The sequence below is a fragment of the Eleutherodactylus coqui genome, chromosome 12, assembly GCF_035609145.1.
Source record: "Eleutherodactylus coqui strain aEleCoq1 chromosome 12, aEleCoq1.hap1, whole genome shotgun sequence".
Classification (NCBI taxonomy): domain Eukaryota; kingdom Metazoa; phylum Chordata; class Amphibia; order Anura; family Eleutherodactylidae; genus Eleutherodactylus; species Eleutherodactylus coqui.
This window is the reverse complement of record NC_089848.1, coordinates 102,800,391-102,820,351: the sequence shown is the minus strand read 5'-3', so window position 1 is coordinate 102,820,351 and position 19,961 is coordinate 102,800,391. Positions and strand designations below refer to the sequence as shown.

The window sequence follows — 19,961 nt, the reverse complement described above, 5'->3', positions numbered from 1 at the left end:
ATAATGCCGCAGTAATACTTGTATGAAGAGGTTAATCCACAATACATACTTATTAATCCCCGCAGCGCAGTAGTCTGGAATCCGGATCCCCCCATCTCTCTATAGATTGTAAGCTCTTGTGTCCCCCTATCTCTCTATAGATTGTAAGCTCTTGTGTCCCCCTATCTCTCTATAGATTGTAAGCTCTTGTGTCCCCCATCTCCTCATAGATTGTAAGCTCTTGTGTCCCCCTATCTCCTCATAGATTGTAAGCTCTTGTGCCCCCCTATCTCCTCATAGATTGTAAGCTCTTGTGGCCCCCCTATCTCCTCATAGATTGTAAACTCTTGTGTCCCCCTATCTCCTCATAGATTGTAAGCTCTTGTGTCCCCCTATCTCCTCATAGATTGTAAACTCGTGTCCCCCTATCTCCTCATAGACTGTAAGCTCTTGTGCCCCCCCATCTCTCTATAGATTGTAAGCTCTTGTGTCCCCCCATCTCTCTATAGATTGTAAGCTCTTGTGTCCCCCCTATCTCCTCATAGATTCTAAGCTCTTGTGTCCCCCTATCTCCTCATAGATTGTAAGCTCTTGTGTCCCCCTATCTCCTCATAGATTGTAAACTCTTGTGTCCCCCTATCTCCTCATAGACTGTAAACTCTTGTGTCCCCCTATCTCCTCATAGATTGTAAACTCTTGTGTCCCCCTATCTCCTCATAGATTGTAAGCTCTTGTGTCCCCCTATATCTCCTCATAGATTGTAAGCTCTTGTGTCCCCCCATCTCCTCAGACTGTAAGCTCTTGTGTCCCCCCTATCTCCTCATAGATTGTAAGCTCTTGTGTCCTCCCCCCCCATCTCCTCATAGATTGTAAGCTCTTGTGTCCTCCCCCCCCCATCTCCTCATAGATTGTAAGCTCTTGTGTCCCCTATCTCCTCATAGATTGTAAGCTCTTGTGTCCCCCTAGCTCCTCATAGATTGTAAGCTCTTGTGTCCCCCTATATCCTCATAGATTGTAAGCTCTTGTGTCCCCTATCTCCTCATAGATTGTAAGCTCTTGTGTCCTCCCCCCCCCATCTCCTCATAGATTGTAAGCTCTTGTGTCCCCCTAGCTCCTCATAGATTGTAAGCTCTTGTGTCCCCCACTATCTCCCCATAGACTGTAAGCTCTTGTGTCCCCTATCTCCTCATAGATTGTAAGCTCCTGTAAGCAGGGTCCTCACCCCTGTTTGTTTCTAAGTATAATACAGTATGTAACCTCTGATTCCCTCCACTTTCCCTCTCGTACGGCGCCACGGATTATGTTGGCGCTACATCTTTACGGACGCTTATTGTTGTTGTGTTCCGGTTACTGGTGACCTTCTCGGGTTACTTGCTCATGAATACCACTTCAGCCTTAAGTCTCTCTTTCCGAATACATAGGAGACAAATCTCCATTATGGAGCGGATCGTCTTCCTGGAAACCATTAAATATGAATTATCGTTGCATTAGATTCCGTGCTGGATGAAAGCGCTCTAATACCAGGGCACCGTGCCCATCGTGTGCCCACCGTCTACTGCGGAGCAGTCATTGTGTATTTTATAGGAAAGAACAAAATCTATGCTTGCTGCCTGTGCAATTAGGAATGTATAGAGGACATTGTGTCCCCGCGGTTCCCACCCGCCGGCGCCACCGCGTATTTATAGCCTTCCGTTAATACTTTTCTTTCTGAGGTGCAGAGAACTGGTTGGTTTTACGAGCAGTCACCCGGTCGCCCCACGGTAACTCCTTAAGTCTGTCCTCCTGCCCCTGGGAAGTGGAGAGAGGTGGGTTATCTACCTGGGAAGATACAGGGTATAGCGGATACTTGGTGGATTTTTTTGGGTATTACGGTATAGGCAAAGGGGAGGAGATGTTAAAGGAGGGTGTTTTTAGCACTATACGCCCTATAGACAGTAATATCTGGCACTGCAGAATGAATAAAACTGTAATTTTATGTCCTCCGTTGGGGGTTTCCATCTGGCGATATAGCCGTCCCACGCTGTATGCTAATTAATGGTGGACCGTCCGATGGACGGTTCACCTAGCGCTGCAGTCTGAGATCTCTCCCTACTAAAAACACCCCCTTCATTGCTCATTGATGTCTCCAGCAATGGCCGCTGTAGACGTTGTGTGTTCCATCTACGGCTCACTGACCCGAAAATGCTCGTCTGCAATGACCTCAAGTGCAAGCGCTGTCCCCCGTACGGCTCAGGTGTACCGTAGATGGAACACGTGTCCTAAACCATATTACGTACAATGCAGACCCTTGCAGGTGTCAGCCATAGTTTGTCGGAAACTACCTGCTATTGGGTATACAGGTTATGCCGCTGCACACAAGCTGCCCAATCACGAAGCATAATGCATCGGCCTGTCTACAATGGTGCAAGGAGTGGTGGTGTTGGACAATTGAGCAGTGGAAGAACGTTCTATGGAGGACGAGTCCCTCTACTCCATCTTCATGTCAGATGGAGGTACCTGTGTGTGGTGGATGGAGGACGTCTTCTGCCTGTGTGTGTTGCCCCAAAAGTAAAGTACGGCAGAGTTTTGTTCTGGTCTGGGAATGTGTTACCTAGCATGGTCTTGGTCCGTTGGTTGTAGAGACAAGAACACGGAGGTGAACCCTGACATTCTAGACAATAATGTGCTGCTGACAATGTGGTAATACTCTTGGGAATGGTCGGCCATACTTCCAACAAAACAACGCGCCATGTCACACATCCAGCACTGGTTTATGTTGGTTTGAGGATATGGATGTTCTATGATTGGGATTCTGTGCAGCCAATCCAATCTGAACCCTACTGAACATCTTTGGGACAAACAGAAACGTTGAATCAGGAAATATGAACAGTGTTTATCTTCTTACCAGATGTTTGCAGGCTGGATGGAGGGAAATAGCAGCTGAAGTGTATCAGATGTTAGTAGAAAATATGCCACGGGGAGTATCCAATGTTATTAGGGCCAAAGGAGCCCCATTATTAACATATGGAAATCAATACTACTTTTAATTCTTGCTCAGTTGCCCATTTACTTCTGGTAGGACAGTGGAGCTGAATCGCTGCGGATATTGTTGCATCGGCCTGACTGTGCTCTGTTCTTTTGGGGCCCGACTGAGCCCCTGTTCTCGTTATGAATGAGGGTCCCCAGTGGTCAGACCTCCCTGGATGAACTAGTTAACTATCTAGATACTGAACAGTTCTCAAGTTAGGGTATATACCTGTTGGAACTGGAATACCATTTTTTATGTGTCCCCTTCGCTTCGGTCCATTGCATCAAATCGTAAATTGACTTCTTATCCTGAAGTGCGAAAATGTGCGTATCGTAAAATGTTCTTACATACATGGCGCGAGTGACATAAAATGTTCTTACGTACATGGAGCGTGGGACGTAAAATGTTCTTACGTACATGGAGCGTGGGACGTAAAATGTTCTTACGTACATGGAGCGTGACGTAAAATGTTCTTGCGTACGTGGAGCGCGTGACGTAAAATGTTCTTGCGTACGTGGAGCGTGTGACGTAAAATGTTCTTGTGTACGTAGAGCGTGTGACGTAAAATGTTCTTGCGTACGTGGAGCGTGTGACGTAAAATGTTCTTGCGTACGTGGAGCGTGGGACGTAAAATGTTCTTGCGTACGTGGAGCGTAAAATGTTCTTGCGTACGTGGAGCGTAAAATGTTCTTGCGTACGTGGAGCGTAAAATGTTCTTGCGTACGTGGAGCGAGGGACGTAAAATGTTCTTGCGTACGTGGAGCGAGGGACGTAAAATGTTCTTGCGTACGTGGAGCGAGGGACGTAAAATGTTCTTGCGTACGTGGCGCGAGGGACGATCCCCTCCGCTTATCTTCGCAGTCGGCACTGATTTTACATCTAGTGTATTAAGTTGCGGTTTCTGGAGGAGACGTGTCGTCTGTTCACATCATGGATGGTTGGGAGAGAAGAGCTGGCGCTGTCATCTCCAGCAGATTAATTGGAGACGTGTAATTACTCATTTGCATATGAGTGTTGGTTGTAAACACTGGTTATGTAATTGTTATTACGGCACATCGAGGCCAAGTTCATAGAACTGCGCTAGAAAAAAATCATGTGTCATAAGGAAGGAATGCGAAACGAGTAGCAATGTGACGTGCCCTTATTGTGGCCCCATGGGGCCGCTCGTTCCCTCCCTGAACCTTATCTAGGACCCACAAGTCATTTACAGGAAACGTATAATCATTTATATTTTATAGATTATCATTTTTTTCTCATTAAAAGCAGATGGAAAATACATTTTCCATTGTCCTAATCTGTTTTAATTGTCAGATTTGTAGATTTTTTTCATTCCATCGGGTGTACATGACTATGCGGGGACCATCTTGCCTGGGCTGCAGTTAACAGCATTTACAGATATGCTTTACAGCAGCCTCATAGACAGGAGGAGACTCAGTAACTTCTTTGGGAATGTTGTGGGTGCGTGCTGTGACCTTGTAGGTAGGGGGAGGAGGTGAGCTGTAACCATAATCCATTGGCTTCTTTGGGAATGTTGTGGGTGCGTGCTGTGACCTTGTAGGTAGGGGGAGGAGGTGAGCTGTAACCATAATCCATTGGCTTCTTTGGGAATGTTGTGGGTGCGTGCTGTGACCTTGTAGGTAGGGGGAGGAGGTGAGCTGTAGCCATCATCCATTGGCTTCTTTGGGAATGTTGTGGGTGCGTGCTGTGACCTTGTTGGTAGGGGGAGGAGGTGAGCTGTAACTATAATCCATTGGCTTCTTTGGGAATGTTGTGGGTGCGTGCTGTGACCTTGTAGGTAGGGGGAGGAGGTGAGCCTTAACGATCATCCATTGGCTTCTTTGGGAATGTTGTGGGTGCATGCTGTGACCTTTGTAGGTAGGGAGAGGAGGTGAGCTGTAACCATCAACAGTTGACTCCTCTGGGAGAGTGGCGTAGGCATGCTCTACGATCTGTACAGGGTGACAGAGTAGTTACAATATGATCATTATCCATAGTCTTCCATGGGAGAGTGTTGTGGGCATGCTCTGGGACCTGTGTGAGTAGGAGGAGGAGGTAAGCCGTAACCATGACCCGTTGGCTTCTTTGGGAATGTTGTGGGTGCGTGCTGTGACCTTGTAGGTAGGGGGGAGAAGGTGAGCTGTAACTATCATCCATTGGCTTCTTTGGGAATGTTGTAGGTGCATACTGGGACCTTGTAGGTAGGAAGAGGAGGTGAGCTGTAACCATCAACAGTTGACTCCTCTGGGAGAGTGGTGTAGGCATGCTCTACGATCTGTGCAGGGTGGAAGAGTAGATACAGTGTGATCATTACCCATAGTCTTCTATGGGAGAGTGTTGTAGGCATGCTCCATGACCTGAGTGGGTAGGGGGAGGAGGTGAGCTGTAACCAACAACAACTGATGACTTTCAGAGAATGTTGTGGGTGCGCTCTGTGACCTATGTGGGTAGGAGGTGAGCTTTAACCATCAACAATTGACTTCTTTGGCAGAATGTTGTGGGTGCGTTCTGTGACCTTGTAGGTAGGGGGAGAAGTAGAGCTGTAAGCATCAACAGTTGACTCCTTTGAGAGAGTGGTGTAGGCATGCTCTACGATCTGTGCAGGAATGGAAGAGTAAATAGTGTGATCATTACCCATAGTCTTCTATATGGGAGAATGTTGTTGGTGCGCTCTGTGGCCTGTGTGGGTAGGGGGAGGAGGTGAGCTGTAACCATCAACAATTGACTTTTTTGGCAGAGGGGTGTAGGCATGCTCTATGATCTGTGCAGGGAGGAAGAGTAGATACTGTGTGATCATTACCTATAGTCTTCTCTGGGAGAGTGTTGTAGGCATGCTCTGGGACCTGTGCAGAAAGGGGGAAGAAGTGAGCTGTGACCATCACCTATGGGCTTCTGTGGAAGAGTGTTGTGATGTTGATCTCTGCAGGGAGATCAAGAATGTGATCTGTGACCATTATCTGTAGGCTTCTCTAGGAGATTAATGTGGACATGCTCTGTGACTTTTATGCATGGAAGGGGAGGAGGTGAGCTGTGAAATCACCTATTGTGAATGGTGGAATATGTTATCTAAATATATAATCATATATATATAATGTGTGTATATGTATATGAAAAAAAATTCACCAAATGTTCTATAAGAAAAACATTTATAAAAAGCTGATTTAGAAAATTGGATATTTACTGATGACACATTCCCTTTAACTTAGTTATGACATTTCCGATTCTTTCTGGCTGTCTGGCTTGAGTATGAATGTAATAGGATTCAGCGTGGACGGTTCATGCCTGTCGGCAGCAGTTAGTGCGATCCGAGGCTTCATCACCATTCATTAAGGAGGTAGCAAATCTCGCAAAGCTCTGTTTATGACAAGCAGCTAATTCCCTGTGCCCGGCTCGTCACCGGTCTATGTTGGTGTACGGGCACAGTCTTGTGATCTGGCAGCAGGAAATATTTGAATTACGGCTACATATTCACTTCAGTCAGTAGTGAAAATTAAAAAACATTAAAAAAGGACAAATTAGAAAAATGGAAAATGTTTAATTATCTGGTTTTGATTAGTAAAAAGAAAAAAAAAAGGCGGCCGGTATCTACAAATTTGGGCTTTGCAATCGACCTCGTGTATTTCTGAGACTGATCTCGGCATGCGACCACTGTAAAATAGAAAACGACAAGCTAATCCGCTCCCTCACTCCCCCGCCGCACCGCTCTTCAGTGCGATCGTGTACTTGACGGCGTGTGACCACTTAAGGCCTATTTGCATGTAGCAATTAGCGGTTTCCTAGGGGGCTTTCTCTTTCTGCCATTATACAATGGCGCCATCTGCTGGTTAGAGCCAGTACTGCGGTATGGGACATGCTGGAGAGGCCCACGATAACAGAGCGGCCAGTAATATACAGTAAGAATACCCTGCCGGTTGTCTTCCGACATCAGAGTTGTACAGGCTTCAATCAGAATGTCTTCAGACGTCAGACAGCAGATTAGAAAGGGTTAATCCTCGTTGGGTCGCTGGCTTCTCGTCCGGTGTAAACACTCAGCGCTTCACATAGGAGGGGACGTGCTGAGCGAGAAGCTCACGATCCAGCAGGAAACTCTCTGTGTTACCGCGCTGTGTGAGCGCGGGGGATCTTAGCGGTGACCTCAGCGCTTGTGCGGTTGTTTGAAAGTCTGTTGGCCCGTGTATAAGGGCCATGAGTGCAGGGATTGGCTGCAGCAATCACATGACTGAAAGAGAGGAAGGAGCGGAGTGGCGGGAGAGCGAGGGATCTTCCTTTTACTAGTACAGTGTAAAACTGTACGGGGGTTAGTAATGATGGGGGGGGGGGGGAGGGGGCAAAAAAGGCGGCTTTGTTAATGTGCGGAGGCAGGATAGGCGGCGTTAATAGCCTAAGGGGGTATTGTTTTTACATCAGCAGTGAAAGCTGCACTGTCATTGGTTGCTATGGGCAACAAAGATTTTCTTTGAGACAGCTTATGGTTGTGGTGCCCATAGCGACCAATCACAGCGCAGCTTTCATTTTACCTCAGCAGTATAAGAAGTGAAAGTTGTGCTGTGATTGGTTGCTATGGGCAACACAGAGATTTTCTTATAGACCACTTCTAAGAATGTGGTGGCGGTATACTTTTCCTTGGGCCACGCTATACAACGCCACATATATCTGTATTGTTAGACTCTTGTGTAACCCCACGTATGTCTCTGAATTACCGCATATTGCGCCTCCCGCCTCCTCGGCTAAAAATACTCCTCAAAAATGCCAGAAGGAGGATTATTACTCTTCTGGAAAATATGCTGCATAACCTCTGGGTCCCGTCTAACTGTTCATATGAGGCGGGCATTCTGCGGATTCTCCTCACCGAAAGCATGTAGAGTATACGCCGCGTACGTAGAGGAGAGAGAAAAGTCTAACGGCGTAAAAAAAGGATGGAATCTGCCGCAGACTTTACATGCGCCAATCTTGGCTGCGGGTACTTTAGCAATGCAGAGAGCGAAACCCGTATCACAATAGTGCGGATTTGGAAAAAAATTGCGGCGCGTTCTATCTTGGCGCGTATTACACACACATACACGCCAAAATAGTACATGGGGATTGGCAGCGCACAGCAAATACACGTCATGGCGTACTTGCTGTGTGCTTACTTGTGAGGGGTTCGCGTACGGCACAATGGTGTGAGCCTGGCCTAATGAGGCTGTGCAGTAATTGGTCTATTCATTTGTCATGGTTTTCAAGATCTCTGCTTGTAGTCGCTGAATATGGAGTCTCGCTGGTTCTGTACTGAGCATTCCTGACCAAGATGATCCGCTGCCAGGAAGACATTCCTCAGGAAGGTGAGGCCAAGGAACAGAATGCAGTCAGCTCCTCAGCTCTGTATCAGGAGGGTAAGGTCGGACCCGTACTCCGGCGCGGCTCGCACCAGACTCCACACGGACACTTGTCTCGGCGCAGTCCGATCTTCACGAACCCTTCACATTGTATGTCCTATTCTTATCTGTGAAAACGGGTGAGAAAAGGGGATGCAGTGATACCTCTTGGGCTACATTCACCCGGGGGAGCGCGATATTGGGCAGAGAAACTCTGCCTAATATCGCGCTTGTCAACGTGCTTGACTCGCGGCGCTGCAAAGCGTTTTTGATTTGAAATCTTACCACTTCTGTGAAATTGCGATCCTCGCTCTCGTGCTTCCCATTGACTTCAATGAGAAATATCGCATGACATTCGCATGCATATCGCACGGCATGCGATGAGGTCCCAAAAAGATCCAAAAAAAGGGGGATGCGTTAAAAAGGATTTGAAAAAATAGGACGTGCAGTGATTTTTTTTTTTCTTTCATTTTTTTAACCTCGCAGCATTGCTGTTTTGGGGTGAAAAAATTTTTTCATGCATATGACTCCCTTTAAAAGAATGGAGTCCATAATCACGCAAATTTTGTTCGTCTCCCAACACACAAAACTCGTGAAAGATTCATGCTCATGTGAATGTAGCCTCACATGGACTTGCCACAGAAACTGCCTAGAAGGGAACACAAACACTCCTATCATTGTTACTGATGATGATCACACAGTTATATTAGAGGAGATCACAGCTCATCCTCCTGACTGTATACTTATGGGTTGTAGCTAGAGATGAGCGAGCATACTCACTAAGGCAAACTACCCGAGCGAGTAGTGCCTTATGCGAGTACCTGCCTGCTCGTCTCTAAAGATTCGGGTGCCGGCAGGGGAGAACGGTGAGTTGCGGGGGAGAGAGAGATCTCTCCGCTTTCCCCCGCCGCCCTGCGCACCCCGCTGGCACCCGAATCTTTGGAGACGAGCGGGCAGGTACTCTCATAAAACACTATTCGCTCATCTCAAGTTGCAGCTTATTTAGGTGAATATAGAAGGTATCCATCCAGCAGGCAGAGATGGTGCAGCCTCTAGCTAGTGCTGTGCTGATGCATCATGGGCTAGATGTGAAACTGAAAGTGAAAAAATAAATCTCAGGCCCAAAATGTCTAATCAGACAGAGGGCTGCACTGCAGGGAGGTAACTGTGAGGCTAATTTCACGCTGGGCGAGCGCGATATTGGGCCGCGCCAAAAACTCCTCCCATCACTTTTGGGAAGTTGTGATTTGTTTTCCAGCCCCAATGGGCGAGGTGTTCCGAGGGAACACCCAAAGATTGAACATGACGCATTTTTTTCCCCACACTGCATTGCTTCTGTATATGACCCCATTCAAAAGAATGGGGCTCATATTCGTGCGATATTTTTGCGTCTCTCGACTGTGTAAAAGTGGCTTAATACACATAGGAGGCCTCCAGAATGCGACAAACGGGCGAGGGGGGGGGGGGGGGGTTGGGCAGGCACGGAAAAATGTGTTTGGGCCGAAGTGGCCCTTTAACTTGGCAAAACCCTAGCAGAATGTGTAGTAAGTATGGGAGTGTGCTGAGTGCTCGTCAGCGGACCTGCTCATTTAGGGCTTATTCACGCGAACGTTTTTGCGCAACATATTGCATGCACCAAATTTGCACGCACAATACGCAGTGAATGGAACCCTTTGATTTCCAATCGAACATAGCGCAAATTAAACGAATTTAGCTTTATTGGCCATCGAAATCAATGGGAGCGTTGCTTGCGTGTTTTTTTTTTTTTTTTTGCGCGTGAAATGGCACTAGGAAACAAGTAAAAAAAAAAAACTGTGCAGGTCAGTGTGCATAAAATACGCCATTCATGCGCAGGAATAAACACAACGTTGCGCAGGGATCCGCAGCTCCCTACGCCGGTAAGACACTACAATTTTCGCGTGACCCCGGCCTTCCTCGCATGTATACACCCTGTGCGGATCCCCTGCGGTCCACGATGCACCCACTTTCCTCGCACCTCCCGAACGGTCTGGCGGGACTGTAAACGCTTCTGTCTTCTGGATTCTTTACACTTTCGGCGCTCTGTGCTCCAGGCCTCGCTGCTCTGCTTACTGTGTCCATGTGCCTGGGGACCTGGGGATGGGGAGACTTGCCAGACTGCAGTGTAGCAATGGGATGACTCAGAAAGGAAACAGACCGGCTCTGCGAGCTGCTGGGTGGGGCGGCCGTCCATTACACTATGTGATTCATAGTAGTGGATCAGCAGGGAAGCCGACAGTAAAGACAACCTACAGCTTCCAGGGAATTACTGAACTGCATTACCCTGAATTACCGGATCGTATCCATTGTGGGGCACGGTGCTCCATACCTTGTATACCCTGCCCAAACTATTAGACCCGGTTCATCCACCTGTACTGGAAATATTGAACCTAGAGATTAAAGAGTAGCTACACTCTCTGATAACTTTGAGCAAGTCATAGAAACATTTCAAAAGTATTGATCAGTGGGGGTCCAATTGCTGAGATGCCTGCTGATGGCTAGAATGAGGGGGCTGCAGCATTCACCCAATCACTGTGCCCCCTCACTGGCCTTGGCTGTTTCCAGTAGCCGAAGATGATCTCATAGAAGTCTATAACGCCACTCATACAGCATCCCTCCAGCATCATCCCGCTCTCCTTCCATGATCATCCCCCAAGTGTTATTTCTTCCCTCCAGTATAATCTATACCGCACAATATCTTCTCTCCCCTCCCTCCAGTATCGTCTCACTACCCTCAGTGTTGTTTCCTCCCTTTTCTATTAGTGACAACAGCACCCCCTGAGCTTGGGAGGAGTCGTGCACCCTGTGCAGCTGCACACCCCTAAAGGCCCAATTATATTGGGCATGAACATTCAACAGGACATTCATCCTCCCCATCATTGTGCTGTGTGACAGGGACAATGATCAGCCAGCAAACAGGCCAACGCCTCGATGGTCGGCTGCTCAGCTTCCCGTTTCACCAATGAGATGAACGGCCGGTTCTATAGAGATGAATGATGGAACTAACGATCCTCCTTCGTCTAGTATCGGCTCTCAGCCAATGTGAGCTAGCGCCAATCTACACGCTCATCAGTCGGCACTTATTACGTTAAAAATAGTCTCTTCTGCACGCAAAAATAAATCGCTTGACCTGACCGCCAACCGAACGCCAAGGGAGTCGCTGGTATTTGAAACATTTGTTCGCACACACGGGATTGGCTAAATATTTTTGTAATTTGCCCTTTTAAGCGGTCTTTGGTCTGTCATTTGTTTTGTTTGTAATTGACTGAATTTGATGTACACCGCCCAACAAGTCGACGACTAATCATTCTTATGTCAGCATGAGGCTAACTTCACTTGGGTGAGGGTGTAGCCCGCCTGAGGGTGCGTTCACACACAGCGGATTTGTAGAAGATTTCACGCTTACAAGCGAATTCAAATTGATCTGCTGCAAATCTGCTATATGTGAACGCACCTTTAACCCTTTCCAATCCACTGTCTGACATCTTCCAACATTCTGATTGAAGCCTGTACAGCTCTGATGTCGGAAGACATCTGGCAGGGTATTCTTACTGTATATTGCCGGCCGCTCTGTTGTCAGGGGCCTGTCCAGCATGTCCCATACCGCGATCCATCTGCAGTTTAATTGCAGACGGGCCTCGGATTCTGTGGGAAATAAAAAAATATAGATAGATCTACTGCGCATGTGCGGCGGCGCTGGAATCCGACCCGCCCGTGGACAATGAGGTCTTTTAGTCGTGTCTTTGGAAGATCAGGTCCTTTTTTTTTTTTTTTTTTTTTTTGTCGCGCTTAAAAAAAAATTGTTAATGAGAACGAATTAATTTACATAACTGGATTATTAGTGTGTTGCACGCTCTAAGTGCGCAGCGCAAATAAGTGAAGCGGCGCGGTTGGCATGGTGTCCTGCCATGCCGTTAGGGTATGTTCTAACAGCTTGCACCCACCCTTGGAGATGACTGTCACGTCTCCAGCAGCACAGAGATCTCCGTTCTGCGTTTCGATTGCTGGTAATTGAGTTCCGCCCCCGACGCGCGCCGCCCCGATCTCTTCCACCCCTTTACAATATGACGCTGTGTTTCGATAAATGTAACCTCCATTACAGATATCAGCTGTTTGCAGAGCGGCCTTAAATGACAGGAGCCTACCAGCTGCAGATCATATCGCAGTGTTGATCCCGAGAAACGAATGTTCTGGTTCAGCATGCTAAATAATTAAACATGTGCCACGAGAAGCAAATTACAATTATTGGCTGTATGTCTAGATTAGCAGCGAAGTCAACATCTGCTATATTTAGTAGTACCGCCGCCAGGATGCGAACACTGCAGCTTCACCTAGTACTACGCCGACGTGCCAAAAGTTATGGGATAGCAGTATGTAAATTGGTTATAAAGTGACGCTTGGGAACCCTCACACATGTATAGGGTATTTTGTGAGCGAGGTTAAACACCGGCTAGCGTGTTCATGGCAAGGTGGCGTGACTTATTGGAAGTCGGAACGAGGTCTGATAGTGGGTGCCAAGCAGATGGGACCATTCCATTTCTGAAGTTGTGCCGGCATGTAACGTTCCTTAATCCACAGTGTCACGTGTATGCCGGGAATATGTCATAGAAATTCTGCAGCTTATCCCCATCCAAAGCCGAGTCCAAATCCGCAGCATTGAAGAAATCATCTGCCCTGCCACACGTGGCCTGCGGGCGCAGTGTTGTGCAGGCCTGATCTACGGCTTTCCTGTACAGATATTGGCTGATAAATGCAGAATATCACATACAAAAACTTACACTTTTATATTATTGCATAATGTTTTGTCTTTTGTGTTGTGTTTTTTTGGATTTGTATCGTGTCGTGCTCATCGTTTTATGCTTCTCTTCTGCAGGTTCACTTCCCTGACATCGAAAGAGCTGAATGGCTGAACAAGGTACGGCTCTTCCTATTTCTGCCCCCTTATCATTGTATAGTACAGATCAGCAGAGGACATTTATACTTCACACATGTACACTGAACGGCCACTTTATTAGACCCCCGGCTCTCTCACCATTGGTGCTTCCCTGTATGGAGATTATCCCCGTGCCCCCGGAGTGCAGAATAAAGTCACATGACAAGTTTTCGGTGGATCAGTGTCAGTGTAAATCCACATTAGATGGGAAAATCTAGCGATCTGAGTGATTCCAACGATTCCATTCTCATGTAACGCTGTGGGGAGTATAGGAGAACGGCGCGGTATTCGCTGCACAGTCAAGAGAAGCTGAACGTGGCACCGCTGCTGCTATGAATGTTCCAGGAGAAACTCCATTGGGCAAAAGAATGCAAAAATACATTCCTGTAAGTCTCGGAGTTTGGGTCAGGACCCCCGAGGTCAGGCCGCTCTCACAGGCGGTAGTAAAAAAAAAACCACAGCGTTCTTACTACGGCAGAGCTGCTTTGTGCGGCGTTCAGTGTGAGCGTTCGTCTGCGTTGTTCCTGCGCTAAAAGAACGCAGCGAGGTAAGCCGATGACGCTAACACTTTCCGTTTCCCTCCCGGTGGAGTAGAACGCTGTGTTCCAAAACACGGTAAAAATCTGTACACAGCGTTCTACCACGTTTTTGAGAGCGTTTGAAGGCGCTCCCCAATGACTTCAGTGGGCGACGCATCACATTTAGAAAACGCCTAAACGCATGAAAATAGAACAGATAGCGCTCAAAAAACACCGCTTTCAAACGCTATACTGAAAAGCCCAATTGAAATCAATGGAGGCGTTTTACAGTGCTTCAAACGCCGCGCTAATCGCAGTACAATGCTGCCATTGATTTCAATGAAGTTTCGCAGACTTGTGCTGGAATTCAGCGTCTCTAACGCCACGACTTTTGAGCGCTCTCTGCTCTATTTTTGCACATGTCAACACTTTTTTTTTTTTTTTTTTCTGGCACCTCCTCACCCATCACAATTCTAACGGGTGTTATAATCCGCTGTCAAACGCTGTACGATGCGTTCAAACACTTTGTTCTAAATCGCCATAAAATGCAGCGATTTTGTGAGAACGGGCGCAAAATACGATCAATATTACAGCAGTGCGTCACCAGACGGAATATCAGTTCTAGTATTTGGGGGCTGTAGAGCATATCTTTCTAAGGCCGGCTGCACGCGGACAATCCGGATTCCGCATGTGTGGGCCTGCAGCGGAATCTGGCCGTGAGCCCGGCCGGGCGACCCTGCGTAACCTCTTTTGCTGTACTTGTGGATGACCATGGACGCTCGCCGTCGGTCATGCGCAGTACAGATTTTTTTGTAATTTGCTTTTCCCACACCATCGCTAGGCGAGGATGCGGTTACCCGGGGCCTATCCGCAACGTCAATTGCGGATTGGCTGCGTGTCAGACGGCTTCCATTGACTTCAATGGAAGCAGTAGCAAAGTAGAACATGCTGCGTTTTTTTTTTCCCTCCGCTCGTGTAAATCGCAATTCTTTTCTGCAAGTGTGAAGGAAAACTATTTTTCAGAACATGTATGTTTTGAATGGTATTTGCTGCGGATCCTCCGTGCGGACGCCGACCGCAGATTCCGATTGTGTGCAGCCAGCCTAACATGCAGGCTTGGGTTCCATCCAGCACATCATCGGTTTTTGGTTTTCTCCATGTTTCATTTTTGCTTCCTATGACATTGGTGATCCAGCAATGATGGGTGTGGAGGGGATGGCACAGCGGTGCCTGCTGTCAGGAAATCTGCCCTGCTGTGCACTTTTATACCGTAGCCCCGGGCTACGGGAGGGATTTTTGCAGACCTGGCTACTTATAGGCTTGACAGCAGCATAAATAAAAAGCGCAGCTTGTGAACACCAAGTCCCAGGAGTTACATTCAACTTTAATGAGGTTTATTTATTGTACAATGAAAAGTTCAGCAATATACTGATTTACTATTCAGAATATGCCAGAAAACCGTCTTGCGCGCCCGCGTCACATTTATCGTGTGTTTTAGACACTTTCAGACAGGTTTTTTTTTTTGGGGGGGGGGGGGGGGGAATTGTCAATTTTTGTCATAAACTAATACTAAGACTAATTGGTGGTCTAAGCTTAGAGGGTCTTAGAATTTGATAGATTTACCATTTAGTGATCTGGCACATTCTTAGATTGTCTGGTCTGTTTGCTATCTAACCTTTAGGGCTTATTCACACATCAGTATTTTGTGAGCCAAAACCAGAAGTGGAGCCTATAGAGGGAAAGTAGAATGGAACGATCTGCATTTCTTCTGTATTTTGGACCCCCGGATAAGAAATACTAATGTGTGAATAAGCCGTTAGACAATGTTCGTAAATAAGGCACTTTGTGTTTTTTAGGGCTCATGCCCACGGCCGTGACGGGCTCCGCAAGCAGAATACCCCCCAACGACCGCATAGTTGCCTACGGAACCGCTACGCGAGTCCCACATGATGCGCCAGCAGTGTCATATGACGCAGTGGGCGGGGCGCGTTTTCACGCTATACTTCCGCTGTGCTACAGCGGAAGTATAGCATGACGGTCGGCTTCCATTGACTACAACGGAAGCCGGCCGCTCGTATTCCCACAGCAAAAAGGACTTGCCGCGGGTTATTTCAATAGAACCTAATAGCTGCGTTGTAGCGCCGCGGATTTCCGCCGCGGGCATTAGCCCGTAATGCTACTTTTTGCTTGCTGCCGGTGAATGGCAACTCTTCTGTTCACATGTTTGCAGTTGTGAATATATTCTATTCATATATTTCCAAGAAGAAGGCACAAAGCCAAGTTCTAAGAAAACCTGTCCCAGAATTGTTGATGTCTCAAGAAAGCTGACAGGTTGTTGTTAGCACTTCTGACCCTTCAGACCCCACTTGGCTCAGTATACGTACACCGCACTGGTGGTTTGGTATCTGTACTCTTATAATGCTGTAATATTATGTCTTCATGCACGGAGTCCACTGTAAGATTGCTATAGATTGTTGTAGCAACCAATCAGAGGAGGCTGAGCTGCAGTTAGGACGCCTGCACACGGGCGAGTTGGACCCCGCATTCCCACAGTGGAGTTTGACCCGGTGACCCCCAACGTACCTCTCCGCCATGTCCTCCGCTGCTGCTGATATGCTGGCCAGCGCACATGTGCAGTAGAGATGACGCCACACTGTTGCTATGGCGATGACACGGCTGCCGCGACCATTATGCAATGATTGCGGAATGGCTGCGGGACAGACGGTTTCCATTGACTTCAATGGAAGCCGGCCGTGCGTAGTCTGCAAAAAATCACAGCATGCTCCAATTTCTTCCCCGCAAGCGAAAAATCACAATCGATTTCCGCTCGTGGGCAGGAAATCGCGTATTGCCATATTGGATGTGCTGCAGAATCCAGATGCGGAATTCTGCTTTGGATTTCGCTATCCAAATCCGCCTGTGTGCAGGAGACCTTATCCTTCCAAAGGTAATTGAATGCTGGAGCAAGAATCAAAAGTAGTATGTGTTGTCATATGTTAAAGGGGTGCGCCAGGCAGTGCCTGCAGTTACAAGCACGGCTCCCATTGATTTCAATGAGAACTGCACCTGCAGTTACAAGCGCCAACCACTGCACAGAGGTTAGAGCAGCGACTGCTACTCATCCGACCCTGGTATAGCCCGGCACTGACAGCCGGCGCTGCCTGGAAAAACCCTTGAAACACTTAATGGGGCTCCTCTAGCTGTAATGGAATCAGATACTCTCCGTGGCATCCTTTCCACTAACGTCGGATACACTTCAGCTGGTATTTTCCTTCAAAAAGAAGGACGCTGATTATATTTCCTGACCTGATGTTCCAGTTCCTCTCAGAGATGTTCAGTAGGTTCAGGTAAGGACTCTGTGCAGCCGGTCCAATCCATATCCTCAAACCAACATAAAACCGCATTGGATTTGTGTTTTGTTGGAAGTATTTGTCATCCTCCAGACCCAGGTACATCCATCTGATGTGAAGATGGAGGAACGTGATTCATCACTCCACAGAAATTGTGCAGTCATGATGTTCCTTGCACCATTGTTCATGGACCAATGCATCTTCTTTGAGAGAACTTGCCAGATGTTTGCAGGTTGGATTTAGGGAAATATCAGCTGAAGTGTATCAGATGTTAGTAGAAAGTATACCACAAAGAGTATCCAATGTCATTAAGGCCAAAGGATCCTCACTAAGTATTAACATATGGAAATAAATACTACCTCTGATTCTTGCTCAGGTGTCCAGTTACCTTTGGTAGGATAGTGTAGAACCGTATCCTGAACTCATGATGACAGTGTTTCTTGTTGAACCCACTTCACTTTATGGAGAGGTGGCTGTGTGAGATACCTCTAGTTCCCATCTCTTGAAAGGTAAGGATGGTGGGGGCGACTTTTCACCGTGGCCAAGACATTATAACTAATGTGATTTTATGAAACTGAAATATTGCTGACCTATCCTCGTAGATCATCAGTTGGGATTGCTTGCGATTCTCTTCTGACCAATTGATTGAAGTGACACTGTCACTCGGGTGAGCACTGTCCCACTTCAGTCTGTTCCATGCCACAGCACTATACATTATGTAGAAGCTCAACCCCATTCACCAGGATGAGACTGAGCTGGTCTCCGTCCATGTGACTGATGAACGTGATGTTACAGGTCAGAGGATTATTTAGGTGATCGGCCGGCATCCTGAGCAGCGGACCCCCCTGATGAACTATTACTGACTTAACTTGAGTAGAGGTCATCCATAAGTTGGTTCCCATAAATCCGTTTGATTCACCTGGCAGCTTCTATACCCATTAAAAGGGTTATATTAGAATCACAAGTAATCCCCTACCCACAGGATAAGGGATAATGTGCTGATTGGTGGGGTCTCAGCAGGAAGACCCCCACCAGTCTCGAGAACAGAGGTCAGGTGTCCTCCATTCTCCTCTCTACAGGCTTACTACACCCCCTGCAGTGTGGAGGAGACAGAATGGAGAAGCGCCAGTCACACAAGTGCGCCACCACCCCATTCATTTTCAGTGGTGCTGCTGGGGATGAGCAAGTACTCGAGTATTTCTGGCAGCTCCATTGAAATGAATGGAGTTGTCCATTCTTGGACAGCGGTCCATTCAAGGTTATGCCAGTATGGAGAGGTGCAACAACCTGACAGTGAAAGGACATCGGACCCCCAGTTTCAGAATTGGTGGGCTGCTGAGACCCCGCCGATCCTATTCTGTGGATAAGGGGATAACTCGTGACTCTGGTAGAACCCCTTTAGTTTCTCTGCAACTTCCAGAAGGTCTCTGCCTAGCTAATCAGATACTTGCCCCGTCCTTGGCTGCACCGTATTACGTCTGTCAGTTGTCTGAAGACCCCTCAATTGTTGTTTAATTTTAGCGTCTCCTCGCTTATTCTTAGCTCTTTATTTCAAGCATGTGAACTAATGATTCCTAATTCACTCCAAGCTTTCCGTACGAGCGCGTGGCACTTGATTTCTTGACACGTTGCAATGACACCACAGGGGCCTATTTATAAACGGGGGCTTTATAGGCAGAGCAGCGCCGTCCTGATAATGTCGCGGAGAAGAATGGAAAATGTCTTGTTTCTATGACCGGCACCATTTGTGCCCCTCACAATAATCGTCTTCTGGCCCCTCATATTTAGATATGATGGATTTTTAGATTTGCTGCGCGACAAGGAAGGCAAACTGCGAACAAAGCCAATTAATGGAATGTATTTCTTGTCTTTTATAGACCGTCAAACACATGTGGCCCTTCATCTGTCAGTTCATAGACAAGCTCTTCAGAGAAACCATAGAGCCGGCAGTCAGAGGAGCCAATGCCCATCTGAGCACCTTCTGTTTTACCAAGATTGACATGGGCACTCAGGTAAGTGGCTGTGGGCTTCATGCTATGGGATACTCAGTGATGGCATCAAATGTAATTCACTGCAACGGTACTGTTGAGATCAGTAATTGGCCAAAGTGGTTGAGGGCTCAGATGTCACATGTTTGCTCTACCGTGGAAGTCTGCATAGTCCGGATGAGCAGGGTGCCAGGAATTGGAGCGAAAGAGGTGGGTTTTGGCTTCTGTTAGATTTTCTGGCATTTTACCACTTTATAAAAAAAAATCCCTAGAGCTGCTGGAAACCCCTTTTAAATTAAATGTCATTGACATCTGTAGACATTATTTATAGGGTAAGCAGACTGAAGGGCCCCATATACATTAGAATTTAGTTGCCTGCGAGCGCTAATTTTGGCGGAACCAGATGACTGTTGGCTCTGTAAGGGGGCAGCTCGACTTTCCACTCCCACACATGCCATGGTAAAGAAGGATTGGGCACATGGAATTGTGCCGCCCGATCCCTTTGTTTTCCCTGGAGACCTTGTAAGCCATCAGGACTGCTGTCTGGCTGCAGCTTTCTCCATATAGCGCATGAATGATGGCTGAACCAAGCCGCCAACATGGGGGAGGCCTGGAGAAATAGTTGGCTGAACCAAGCGTTGATGTGTAGGGGGAAGACGGGAGAGTAGTTGACTGAACTGAGCGTTGATGTGTAGGGGGAGACGGGAGAATAGTTGACTGAACTGAGCGTTGATGTGTAGGGAAGAGATGGGAGAATCGTTGGCTGAACCGAGCGTTGATGTGTAGGGGGGAGATGGGAGAATCGTTGGCTGAACCG

General features: G+C 47.4%; 1 protein-coding gene across 3 annotated transcripts in view; it reads left to right on the top strand.

The window, feature by feature from the left end:
- ESYT2 (extended synaptotagmin 2) overlaps nt 1-19,961 on the top strand; it is a 98,422-nt gene that overhangs the window by 28,684 nt on the left and 49,777 nt on the right. For all 3 annotated transcript variants that reach the window (XM_066585351.1, XM_066585350.1, XM_066585352.1), the window contains exons 2-3: nt 13,229-13,270; nt 19,034-19,168. In XM_066585351.1, the coding sequence (XP_066441448.1) occupies nt 13,229-13,270; nt 19,034-19,168 (177 nt within the window). The remainder of the gene's footprint in view (nt 1-13,228; nt 13,271-19,033; nt 19,169-19,961) is intronic.